Below are 13,493 nucleotides of genomic sequence, written 5' to 3'. Positions count from 1 at the left end.
GTGAATATTTGCCTGTGTTGGATATATTCTGTAATATGATAATATGATTTAAAAACTCTTTTCTAAATTTTAGTTTAACTTTTTGTTTGTGGGAAGACAGCTAATCATGCACCCAACCAAACTTAAACTGAACAACAGTTACAGAGTTGGTGAAAGTGAATCTAAATCTAAATAATATAATTTCCATGTATATTCAAGTTAGTCTTCATTCATTTTCACTTTTAATAATTACACATTTCAAACAGAAAATAATATAACACTTATATACCTACCGCTCAGATTTAAATGATAAGAACATGTTGCCACACTGTTGTGATTCTCTTCCTTCCTATTTTTACCTGATAAAATGTTATAGATACAGCTAAAGTGTTTACCTACATTTTCCTCTTCCTTCCTAGAGGCTATAGCAATCCTGAAGAGAGTGCCTGTCATTCCCATGATTAATGATATATACTACTATTTTCTGTGGTAAAATTGTAATAAATCATATGCTGTTGTATATCCTGTTGCATATCTTTTCAAGCTTGTACTTTTCACCATTTTGATTTTTGAAATATCACATTAGTACTTTTATCTCTAGAATGATTTATTTAGATGATTTCAGATCATTATGTGAATATATTTTTAAATTCATTTTCCTTTTGGGGGACTTAAAAATATGTAACATTACTGGCACATCCTTACATGTTTCCTTGTGCACATGAATGAAACTTTCTCTAATGCTTTAGTATACATACATACATGTATATGTATCTGTAATCATGGCTCATAGGGTATTTTTATGTGTTTGTGCCTAACTGCTCTTCAGCATGCATACACCCATTTTCATTTCTAATCACAATATTTGGGATTTCCCATTTTCCTTTATTCTTAGATTATCAGACCGGTAAACATTTTTCCAATTACATAGATATGAAACATTATTTTGTATTTTTTTGCATTTTCTTGGTTATCGATTATTTAAATGTCTTTTCAAACAGTTACTACACAGTTGGAGTTTAGCATTTTAGTTCACCACCACCATCTTTCAGTTATTTTGTTTTCTATACTAATTAGTGTTCATTATGCATTCTGGGTACTAGCTCTTCCTGGTCATATGGATTGCAGTGATCTCCCAGTACCTTCTTTTTTCATTTTCTTCGTGCAGAGTGTTTATCATATAGAAGTTTGTGGGTTTGTTTTGTTTTGTTTTGAGACAGGGTGTCACTCTCGTGTAGGCTGGAAGGCAGTGGCAGATCACGGCTCACTGCAGACTTGATCTTCCTGGGCTCAGGTGATCACTCCCACCTCAGCTTTCCAAGTAGCTGAGATCATAGGTGCATGCCACCATGCCCGGCTAATTTATATATATATATATATATATATATATATGTATATATATATATATATATGTATATGTATATATGTACGTATGTATAGATGGGGTTTAACCATGTTGCCCAGTTTGGTCACCTGCCTTGGTCTTCCAAAGTGCTAGGATTACAGGCATGAGGCACCACACCCAGCTCATATGGAAGGTGTTAATGTTTAGATGTATTTATCTTTCTCTTTTTTTAATTAATTATTTTTAGAGATGAGGTCCTGCTGTGTTGCCCAGGCTGGACTCAAACTCCTGAGCTGAAGAGATCCTTTCACCTCAGCATCCTATTAGCTAGGTCTGCAGGCACACGCCACTGTGCCCAGCTAGATCTATCTTTTTTGATAGGTTTATATATATTATATATATTTTAATACGTTTTTCCTTATAGATGTCATTGAGGTCTGATATTTTTTCATGAAGTATTTAAGTTTTATTCCTTTACATTTATGTTTTTAGCCTCGTTGGAACTGATTTTTATATATGGTGTGAGGTACAGATTTAATTTTGTCTTTCCGTTTGGGTAGTCAGTTGTCTTAGCACCATTCATTGTCCCCTTTCTGTTTTCATAATGCCACTTATTTCATATACCAAGTTCACGTATGTGCGGTTATACTTCCTCTTTTATTCTGTTGGTACGTTTGCCTTATCTGAATCAATAGCATAGTTTTAAGAATTCTAACTTTATACATCCCTCTTGTTGCTGTTCTTCAGAATCGTTTTTCTGTTCTTGCTACTTTAGTCATTGATATTTCCAAAACAGAGTGTAAAATTTTGTTCATGAGTACCTTGAATTTATAGGTGAAATTAGGGAAAATTGTTATTGAGTTTTATCACCCATAAATATGCTATGTCTCCATTTATTTGTCTTTTATCACTTCAGTAAAGTTTTATAATTTCTTTCTAAAGATCTTTTTTCCCAGTGTGTTCAGAGGTGCCTTAAAAGTTCCTGAGAATGACATCTTTTTAAAAATATATTCCTTTTTTTTTTACTTAACTGGTTGTCGCTTGTGTTTAGAACATGTTCAGTGAACTCAGTCTATTGTGACAAAGACAATTTTAATGAAATTTGGGTATAGAACTGTAGAGTGCTCATGGAAGATACTATAAGACATTTAAGGGCGTGTGACCAACTGTCTGTTACTTTGTTGTCACTATTGTGTACCAAAAGTCTTTTTCAACCTTTGAAAATAGTAAAATAGTGAATTTTCAGTGCAGGAGAAAGCCGTTGTCCTTTTGTTGTATATACGTCTAGGTGTTTTGCTTTCCCATTTCTTGTATGGTGAGTTTCCTAAGCATTTGGTGAGTAAAGGAGAAGTCTTGCGCCAGCATACGTACAAATTGGAGGTAGATGCTGATGATCCAAGCCATTGGCCTTTTTAAATGTCATAGCTCTGCCTTGTTGTCTGTACTGTTTTGGTTCATTATAGCCCAGTTCAAGATTGGTAAGTGCTTTTAAAAGAAAGTTCTTTTGTTTTTTTTAACCCCCAAGTTGGCTGTAGATTGAATGTAGGTTGATGATAGGTTTTTTTACCTAATATTTTGTCGGTGCTACTTTTTTCTCTTTGTTAACCATAGATACCTGAACTTAATCTCATAAATTATGAGACATTTTAAGTTGGGAGAAATTTTAAGTAAACAAAACAGTTGAGCCTTCTCAGCCTAACAGTCAGTAGCACTTCACCAGTAGCAATGCATCTGTGATTTGTGCCACGTTACCAGGCTAAATTTCAAGAGGAAAGCTAGGTCAAACGTTCTTCCAGCCTAGTGGTCAACTTGGATATGCTGAATGGGAGGTAATTTCAATGTGTATGGTTTGTTGCCCTGTTGTTTTTAAATAGATCTACCTCTAGCTTGACTTTAGGTTACCATAGAGCTGCAGGGGTCACTTTTTTGATTTGCCAGGGCAGAACACCAGAAGCACATTCTTCAGTTTTCACGACAGGACCTCTGATCTTTGTCCTGGTTTAATTGACTGGTTTCATAGGATAATATATTTTTGGACTGAGTTTTAATTCTTCAGTGGCAGCTGAACAGTGAAATTGTTAGTTATTCCTGGCCGTGTTTTTTGTTTACACTTACAACACCTTTCAAGAATAGTGTACGTATTTGTCTGGGCACTGTGGCGCATGCTTATAATCCATCATCTTGGGAAACCAGAGTGAGTGGGTTGCTTGAGGCCAAGAGTTCAAGACCAGCCTGGGCAACATGGTGAGGGCTTGTCTCTACAAATAATTTTTTAAAAATTAGCTAGGCATGGTGGCATGCACCTGTAATCCTAGCTACTCAGGAGGCAGAGGTGGGGGAGGATCACTCTAGGCCAGGAGTTAGAAGATGCACTGAGCTATGACTGCACAACCACATCCAGCCTGGGTGACAGAACAAGACCCTGTCTCAAAAAACGAGTACATACGTTATTTTAGCTGCTTTTATAATCTCCTAACTTAGGGACTGCTCAGTAAATATGGAGTGAATAGCAGACTTTTACTGGAATTATCTTTCCTAGTCAGTTGTATTTCCTCTTTAAGCTGTTTTGTCAAAGAAATACTGAGTTTATTTTTTTCTCTGCATGTTAGCTAGACTCATGCATCATTTAGCAACAACAAAAACTTATTTCTTGTGATGTACTGAATGTTTACTTCTAGCTATTGTTGGCTATGTCAGAGAGACCAGATACCTTGTTATCAACACTGGAGAAACGGAATGTGTGTGTGTGTGTGTGTGTGTGTGTGTGTAAGAGTGATCTTTTGAGAACAGGCTGGTATTATCTTTTCATAAAAAAACATAAAGAGTTTCAGGACTTATTTTTATATTTGAAGCTAAGGCCCTCCTCTCATTGCTAGAAATAAGGCTGTGTAATATTTTTATCTCAGGATTTGGAGTTATAATACGTATATGACTTTTAAGATTTTGTTTTTCATTCTTTTAGACAGGTGCTCTAGTTCACAGCTATAGGGGAACAGGTGGAATTTTTGAAGTTTGCTGGAATGCAGCAGGAGACAAAGTTGGAGCCAGTGCATCAGATGGTTCAGTAAGTACAGTAAAATGTTTCCAAAGAGGGGTTAGGTGTGTGTTCACAGTAGCATGCAGCTTATTGTTAGCGATACGAAAGTGGGTTTTTGTTTTTGTTTTTTTTTTCCACCCTGAGGCTGTAAACGTTTCATGTGCATTGCATTCAAATAGTGCAAACAAAATTCCGGCTGTCCTTGCCAAAAGAGTGCCTTATGATCTAGAAATGGACAGTTATTTTTAATGTGAACCTTCATTTATGAAATTAGGTATACCAGAGTAGCACTCGGAGAATGATTGGAATTTTTAATGGGTATTATTTCTACTTTCTCCTCTTCACAGAAGAGTTTGTTGGCTCAGGGAAGGTAGGATTAGGGGCAGTTGGTTCTTCTGTTGAGGAATGTGTGATACTGAAAGATTTTAGGATGAGGTTGGCCAGCTCTTTACAGCAATGCAAATATGGCTTCCAGAGCAATGAATGAAGCAATGAAAGATGGGAAAGGGTAGCTGTTTACTGACGCTGTAGCTGAATATAATCTGTGATATCTTTCATTAGAGTCCGGTGGGTAGGGAATGCTCTGTTTTGAGCATTTTCCCTCTTCTTTTTAATCAGCAGAGAGTAATTCCTAGAAATCCTAGCCCTGGTTTTTCCCCCATAATTTGAGCTCATGCCTGTTCTCTTGATCTTAAATGATCTGATTTCTGTCAGTTAAGTGCCGATTTCCATGATTATTATGCTTTACCAGTTTTATAAACTTGGGACTAAGAAACATTTCAAATTGTACAATAGAAAAGTTAAACAAAAAATGTACAATGAAATTCTGAATACACTGGTTGATTATTTTAATTTCTTACAGGTTTGTGTATTAGACCTTCGGAAATAGCGCTACTAGTTGGAAGCCATGGACCGACTATGAATGTGTACATAGCCAAAATGACTGTCCCTGACCCACGTACTGCTACTAGTCCCACTTGAACCATGGCCAGTCCACTACAGCCAAATCTAAAAGAAATATATACATACAGTGTATATAAACAAAATTGCACCCTGAAGATGACAGGTTTGTCACAGCTTGTGAATTCTGTTCACCAAGTGCTGGAATCTAATCTGCTGTGCCCCTAAAATAGCATTTAGAAGTTTTGGATATGAAAAACAGAAGAGAGAAAAATATACATTATAAAAGCAGAACATACATATACCAGTTTTTGGATACTAAATGACAGCCTTGTTTCTCCCCTTTGAATCAGCAGACACCATGGATTATATTCTTTTTTCCCTTCAGTAGTGAGCAGTTTGTATGTACAGAGACAATGGACTTAACAAAAACTTGCAGCAGTAGTTTGTTCTTGCTTTAACATTTTGTTTTTGGTTTAGATTATGGATGCATGAAGTAAGGGAGTGAATCAGTTTCTTGTTTATATTTTTTTCACCTTTTAAACAACAAAAAATTCTTTAAATATTTTAATGCATTCTTTTGAAGAGGTAGATGTTTGGTACATTTTATGGCTCCCAGAGCATATATTCAGTTGGTGCATGTTGTGGAAGGGGGAATCGGAAATTAAATGAAAACATATGACTTTGGTCATGTCGATCTGTAAGACACATCAGTAAAAGGGTATTATGCTCTGTTGGTTCTGTTTTTTTTTGTTTGTTTCGTTTTGCTTTGCTTTTTTTTTTTTTTTTTTTTTNTTTCTTTGTTTTTTTGGTGATGTGGCTTAAATGCAATAGTTTCTTTTTTGGGACATATTTCTGCCAATTAATGACTAGAAGGGCACAAAGTTTTTTTTTAATTACCATAGAGAAGATACAGTAAAAAAAAAAAAATCTTCTGATGTTTTGTAGCCATAACTAAATTATGGTAAAAATGTGCACTATTGTGAAAAGGAGCAAAGTAGTTTTGGGTTTTTGTTGTTTGTTTGTTTTGCTTTGTTTTTTAAGAGATTAAAATGTTTCTGGATAAGGATTAGCTTCTCAAAGTGTCCATCATTCTGTGTAGAAGCTTAAATATGTAATGTAAGCAAACTCCAGTATTAAAAATCTCTCATGTTGTTTTCTTTATACAAAGCAAGATAACGGCATATAACACTGCCAGTACATGGCAAAATGTTTGCTACCTTAGTTTAAAGAAAATCTCTAAAACAAAAGACTTGCTTCAAGGTGTTTTTAAATAGCAGTGATTCAGAATTTTTTTTATGAGAAGTATAATTGCACTAACCTTCCTGCTGCTCTGATTCTGCATTTGTGGTACTTGTGACTACGTTTTTTTCAAATATAGATAGATGTAAGCTGCTAATTTTTTTTTTCCAGTAATCACTACTATATCATGTCTTTTACTCTGTTTATAATATCAAGTATTTTCTTAAAGATATAGATATTAAACCTCTTGTGCTCATGCAACTAAGAGTAACATATACAGACAAATGATTGCATGAGGCTATGTTTATATGTGTGACTAATAAGGCTTGTCATGATTAACATAATCCAAGTATGTCATTTCTGAAGAGAATAGTCGTTAAATTTATATCTCAAAGATTTTAATTAAGGAATTGCTTATTGTTGAGCTTAGCAAATTAATAACACTATTTCTGTCACTAATTATTTTGAGGCCTTTTAGTACTAAAAGTTTTGACCTGTGTTCTAAGTTTAAGTAGAAACTGATTTAACCCAAGTAATGCAGCTTTGGTTTTCAGCATTCATTGCTTTGCTATTTTTACAAAACAGCATTGATTGAAGCAAGTCTTGGTTTTAACTAAGGTAGGGTAGCATTTGCTATTGGTAAAGATCATAAATACACTTAATTTCACAATACATTGTTATATGTACCCCAGCTGTTGTTAGTGGGGACTATGATACTGTAATGATATTTTTAAAAATTTACATCCAGAGAGGCAGTCATTCACGATGGTTTTGTGCCAGCTCATTTTAGGGTTTTGGATCATATTAGAGACATTTAGAGCTTATTACCGTATGACTTATGTAGGAAACCTAATATGCTGAGTATCTGGCACTTGAATTCCTGCTTTTATTGCTGGAGGTCCACACCTGTGGTTGACCTCTGTTATTGTTTAAAAAAATAAATAAAAATAAAAAAAATCTGTGCAATAATTTTAAAATGTGCTCCCAGGAATAGACACAAATGTTTTGAGTATCTTTTAAGCTGCATTTTCCTTTAGCGATGCATTTGTCAATTGCACTGAATTTAAATCTGAAAGTCAGAGGTGATTATTGATAGTACTTTTGTATTTTGATATGGACAATTTATTCATTTGCATACAGTTATTGACTTTTTCCCAGCTGATTGAAAGATAGTCAAGAAATTCTGCAATATAGCTGCCAAAATAGACAGCTACATTTTTATGATATTGTCATCTTTTCTGTTTGTTTGTTTTTTTTTTTTTCTTTCTGTAGCTATTTTACTTAAGCATAATAGCCACAATAAGACATATAAAAGATTATAAATACAGAGCTTTATTATCCTGACGTCTTGGGTCTTTTAAGTATACACTTTTCTGAAAGGTATCCATTTTGTAGGCTTGGGTTCTTCATGAGCATACGATTGTTTAATTTTGCTGCTGTTCTCAACATCACCATTGCCTGCTGATGTGCCACGATGCTGCTCCAATAGACAGAAATAAGATTGTCTCTAATTTGAGCAGTAACATGATTGCAAGAGACCAAGTTTCACAGCTTGTAAAGTTCTGTATTTGGGATTCTTGCTCATTTTCCCGCCTGTGTTTTTCTGAGAACTTATTCCTGATGATCAATTGAATCCAGTAGTTTTTCTGTGCTATTTGTTGTGGTATAAGCTACTGTAAGAAACTTATAAGGAAAAATAGAAAGGAAAACTTGAATGAATACTCATTGATTGAAATGGAATAAAGAAAGAGCAGCTGCCACTTTTAAACAACATAAAGGAATATCTTTTTTCGCCTCCATGTAGGAAATCCCGTAAGTTCTTACATTTGTTCCAATCCCTGTTTTCTGCCATTGACCAGGTAACATGATTGACTTTCAAATGACTTTTAGAAGTGGTAACTCTTAATTTCCTAATAGATAATAGAGTGTATTGCATTCTGTTTAATTATTCTCTAGGTAAGTATGTTTTAGGATTAAATACCTTTTACAGATACTGAAAGTGCCTCCTTTTGTGGTGTAAAAAACAAATTATGGTGCAAAAAGTAATCACTAGATTGAATTACATGAAGGTTTTTTGCTTTTTGACATATGAAGATGTCAAGAGAAAGGCCAAAGATTTGTACTTTTTCACTTATAAAGCACTCCTGTTTTCCTTACGCTTCTTTCTGTCAAATTAGATTTAATGAGAGAGTACTATTTTTAAGGAGCTATCTGTTTATGTAGAATGATTTTGTTAAGAGTAATGTAAACTATTATTGAGTAGAGGCCTAAAGAGGACTGTGCATTTTTGCTAAAGGAATCACAAATGATCATACTTAAGTGAGCAAAAATGATGAGTTTTACTAGATAAGTAGAGAAATAAATCTCAAATGCAGTGCTACAATTTTCATTATCTGAAGCACATTTTACATTTCTACAGAACCTGTGATGATTCTCACATGCTAAGGATGGTACTTGCATATGGTGAATTACTGTTGACAGTTTCCGCAGAAATCCTATTTCAGTGGACCAACATTGTGGCATGGCAGCAAATGCCAACATTTTGTGGAATAGCAGCAAATCTACAAGAGACCCTGGTTGGTTTTTTTGTTTTCTTTGTTTTTTCCCCCTTCTCCTGAATCAGCAGGGATGGAAGGAGGGGAGTGAGGTTATGAATTACTCCTTCCAGTAGTAGCTCTGAAGTGTCACATTTAATATCAATTTTTTTAAACATGATTCTAGTTAAATGTAGAAGAGAGAAAAAAGAGGAAGTGTTCACTTTTTTAATACACTGATTTAGAAATTTGATGTCTTATATCAGTAGTTCTGAGGTATTGATAGCTTTCTTTATTTCTGCCTTTACGTTGACAGTGTTGAAGCAGGGTGAATAACTAGGGCATATATATATATTTTTTTTTCTAGTAAACTGTTTCATGATGTTTTCTTTGGAATTTCTGGATAAGTTCAGGAAAACATTCTGCATGTTGTATCTAGTCTGATGTACTTATCCATCTCATTACAAACAAAAACACGCAGACTGCATCTTGTAGCTCTGTAACCCTTGAATACAGAAGTAAATTTTCTTCTTTCCTGACTTTGACATTGTAGCTATACTGTTTTCATTTTTATTTTTACAAATCCTTTGGGTCTAATTCTGTGAGCCTACCTATAGCACTGGATTAAAATGTCTGCATCATTTCTTTAGTTATCCAGTTAACTTTAAAACTGTTGTAAAAGTGTAAACCAGCCCATGACAGTTTTTTGTACATGTTAAAGAACTTCATTGTTCAGTTTTCATGATTATTGTATAAGGAAGACTGATAGAGATGTTCTATGCTGTCCTGGACCATGTTAATTACACTTACGATGTATTTTGGTTCCACATCACAATGATTTGTCCCCAGTGACCCTTTTATCCTTTCTAGGCACATTTTTTTGTTGTTGTTGTTGCAGTTTCCCTTTGCATTGTATTGCTTTGACAACTGTAATTTGAATCAGATCTGAAAGAGGTCCAGAATAAAATATATTTTGATATTATGTTGGCTGTGTACATATATAAAACCTTTGATGTCTCTGTAGTTTGTATTGACTATTTACTAGTCAAGTAAAGAGAGAGGGATAGTATTTCTTGTTTACAGTTTCTTGTTTACATTTTAATTGCTTTTACTTCTCCAGTATTCTGTTTGTAGAATAAATCTTTTTGCTCCGAGTTAGCCTTCGGAACCTGCAACATGTTCATTCTCTCCCATAATGGTGTTAACTGATTATAACTGCCATCAGAACCCAAACCACTGTTTTTCATAAACATACTGCTTCCCAAAATATATACCTTAAAGTAAGCCCGTAATAAAATTACAAATTTTACTATTTTTATTACTTCTTGCAGGAGATAAGATTTTTTTAAATGAAAGGGTTATTTACTATTTTTATTAAAGAGTAATAGAGCATCTAATCAGCTAAGGGATTGTAATTTTTAATTCTTTTGAAAAATCAATATTGTATTTAAAAGACATTATTTCACATAAACTAAAAGAGACCTTAGATACATTTGTCTGCTTAGCCACATGTTTGAGCACAAAACAATATGTAGATGTGTTGAAAGAGGGCAGGAAGCTCAGCTTCCTCAAGGACCTTTTTTTGCTTCACAATAAGCCAGTTACAGTTTAATCATTTTCTCCCTTAGCTAGTTATTACTACAAACTTTATAATCTCTAAGAAAAACGACTTAGACACCTTTTAGTTCTAATTAATACCAACTCCTTTAGAGTTAGAGACTTTTTTTTAAAAGAATCATTGAGCATATTTTTTCTTTGGTTTTTTAAGAACTTACACTCTCCAGGTCTTCTATTTTTTTTTTTTCTCTTTATTTCCTTAAATAAATGAAGCATAGTTTTATGTTTTATTAGAAATAAGCCACAGCAGTTGCTAGAACTGGCGTCCTTTCATTTTCAAGGGGTTAACTTTTATTGCATGGCATAAACTGCTAACAGTATCCCACATTGTATACTTTTCCAGAAAGGGTTGGACTCCTAAGGATTAGAAGCCTTATAAGCTTGAGGGAAAGCTGAAATTAATTTGAATAGTAACAGAAGGGATTATTTTTAATATCACAGTTCTTATGCTTTACAAAGGGTAAGATTTATTACCTAGTACAATCCATATCGGATCAGATCAAAGTTTCCTGTCTACCAATATATTCATTTGGAAAACAGTGGAGGAAAAGACACTATAGATGGTAGTTTTATGGTGCTTTTCTCTGCTGTACCAAAGTGCTGTGTCATCAATGAAATGTTAACCCTATGCTGCTTTTTCTGCATGCTTCTTAAATGTCGTCTCAATGCTTAATTGTCCTAACTTGTAATATTTTTGTATTAAATTTTTTTAGGAGTTCCTTGTAATTTCTTTACAATTTAAAATATATTAAACACAAAGTGTTTAGTAAAGTACAGAAGACAATTACTAATGTTTCTTGGTTGTTGGGTTTGTATGATCAATTGGGCAGACAATTTATATTTTAAGAACTAAGACCTCTGCTTTACCCAGAGGGAGAAAAAAAAAAAAAAAAAATAAGACCAATGGGGCGGAATCTATACTGAAAAAGATATCACAATCCTTTTTTTAAAAAAAAAAAACCTTGCTAACATACTAATCTAATGTCAGAGTGAGCTGCCTTAAGAGACGCTGTGCTACCAGAAAGTTCTAAAGCATAGGTTGGATGGGCACTGGACTGGCTACTGTGGAGAAAATAAGCACTGCCTGAGCACCTCAAATTGACTCTTGCATTAAAAAATCTAGTCACGTTGAACTTCACAGTCAGAAATCAGACATTTAAAAACAGGATCAGCTTCCAGCATCTCCCACATTCAACACAGGGGATTCTGAAAAATCTACACGTTGTCAAGACAAGACAAGACCTTTTCCCTAAGCTTGTATTGGTTTAATTTATGTACACTTACTTGACCATGTCAGTTATCTGATTTTCCAACTTAGATACCTGAGGAACAGTGCTCCCCCATAGAGAGGGAGAAATAGCTAAAGCTTCTAGCAGAATGAAGAGCCGACATTTGTGATGGCCTAGAGTCACCAAACAATTCAGGTTTAATACGACCTAAAAGCTAGCTACGTAATACAGATCTTAGTATTTCCACCTGAAGTGGTAGAAATATTTTAGCGTCTGGGAATAAAGTTTGAAGTTGGACAGATTTGGTATTGAAGTAAATGAAGTCTTACAGTAAATCGAGAGTCAGTGGTAAATTTTACTTCTTAAACAGTATTGGTTAACTTGGAGTGTGCATCTTTAAACAAGTAAAATGCCTTGTCCTAACCATAACCTATTGACTAATACGGTAGCACAAGGTAAGTGTGCCTCTTTTCCTATGCTTGGTTTTGTGTCATAGATAATGTAGGGGGGCGGCTGTCACTGGCGTATATTTATTGTAGAGTACATCCTGGTAAAAAGTTTAAATATAAGGTATAAATAATAGATGCTTATCGTCAAACTCCCAACCAGGTCTTTAGTGGTATCCGCTGTTAACAACTTGACATATGTCCTTCTAAACATTTTCAATACATACTTTAAAAAAACCAAAAATACAGAGATCATAATCATTGAATTCAAAAACTCACTTTTTCACCGAGATTAGGGACCATTGTCCCATCCACTTAAGTACTTACCTATACTATAGATGTAGAATATACTGTAGGGTTCGAGAGCATGAATTCTGCTTACCTGGGATGAATCTAGACTGCTTGGCCTAAGGAACTGCCATCCCGGGTTCCTTGTTTGTAAACTGAGGATAATGATTACCCATCTCACAGATGGGTTATGAGGATGAAAATGTTAATGTATCTAAAGCCTTTAGAGTATGGCGCCTGATGGTATAAGGCACTCTAAATGTAACCAATCATTTTTATTTTTAATGGTCAGATTTTATTGTACACCAAGTACAATAGCCTCCTGTAATGTAAATTTACTTTTTCACCATTTAGTATTACAGTGGAGCAATAACATATTTGTATCTATTGGGTAAATACAGCAGTCAATTCTGATGAACACCCCTGTTTAATGCACACTTCAAAGAGTCTCCAAAACTCCTCCCAGCCACTTTCTGGCACTAAGAATGTGTTATTTCAAAAGGAGCCGTTTAGGAATTTGTAGAAGGGAGATTTTTTTCTGAAAAGTGCTTTGTATATTTACTCAGGCTAGTATAGGAAAGAGTAATCTAGATATGTAAATAACAATCTGGGTTAGGGATCGGCAGAAAACAACTAAATTTTTAAGCACATGTTTAGTATTTAATGACTAAATACAATGATGAAGATTTTGTTAGAATTGGATGAAAGTATTTCTACTGTAGAGCACAATGTACAGGTTAAACCCAATTGTAAACTTCATGGAATTACCACACTTTGAGTAGCATACACTAATATTGCTGGAAGCCAGATCCCTGGTCTGTTTGCTAAATTAGCTAACATTTGGGTTTTTTTTTTTTTTTTTTTTTTTTTTTTTTT

At 34.3% G+C, this 13,493-nt stretch overlaps 1 protein-coding gene across 2 annotated transcripts in view; it reads left to right on the top strand.

The window, feature by feature from the left end:
- Positions 1–10,019, top strand: part of TBL1XR1 (TBL1X receptor 1) — an 88,896-nt gene extending 78,877 nt beyond the window's left edge. For both annotated transcript variants that reach the window (XM_017502846.2, XM_017502847.2), the window contains 2 exons: positions 4,287–4,388; positions 5,224–10,019. In XM_017502846.2, the coding sequence (XP_017358335.1) occupies positions 4,287–4,388; positions 5,224–5,250 (129 nt within the window). In that variant the 3' untranslated portion in view covers positions 5,251–10,019. The remainder of the gene's footprint in view (positions 1–4,286; positions 4,389–5,223) is intronic.
- The last annotated feature ends 3,474 nt before the right edge of the window (positions 10,020–13,493 follow it).

The sequence above is a fragment of the Cebus imitator genome, unplaced genomic scaffold (genome assembly GCF_001604975.1).
Source record: "Cebus imitator isolate Cc_AM_T3 unplaced genomic scaffold, Cebus_imitator-1.0 Scaffold300, whole genome shotgun sequence".
NCBI lineage: Eukaryota > Metazoa > Chordata > Mammalia > Primates > Cebidae > Cebus > Cebus imitator.
The sequence above is the reverse complement of the archived record's forward strand: the minus strand, read 5'-3'. Positions and strand labels throughout refer to the sequence as shown.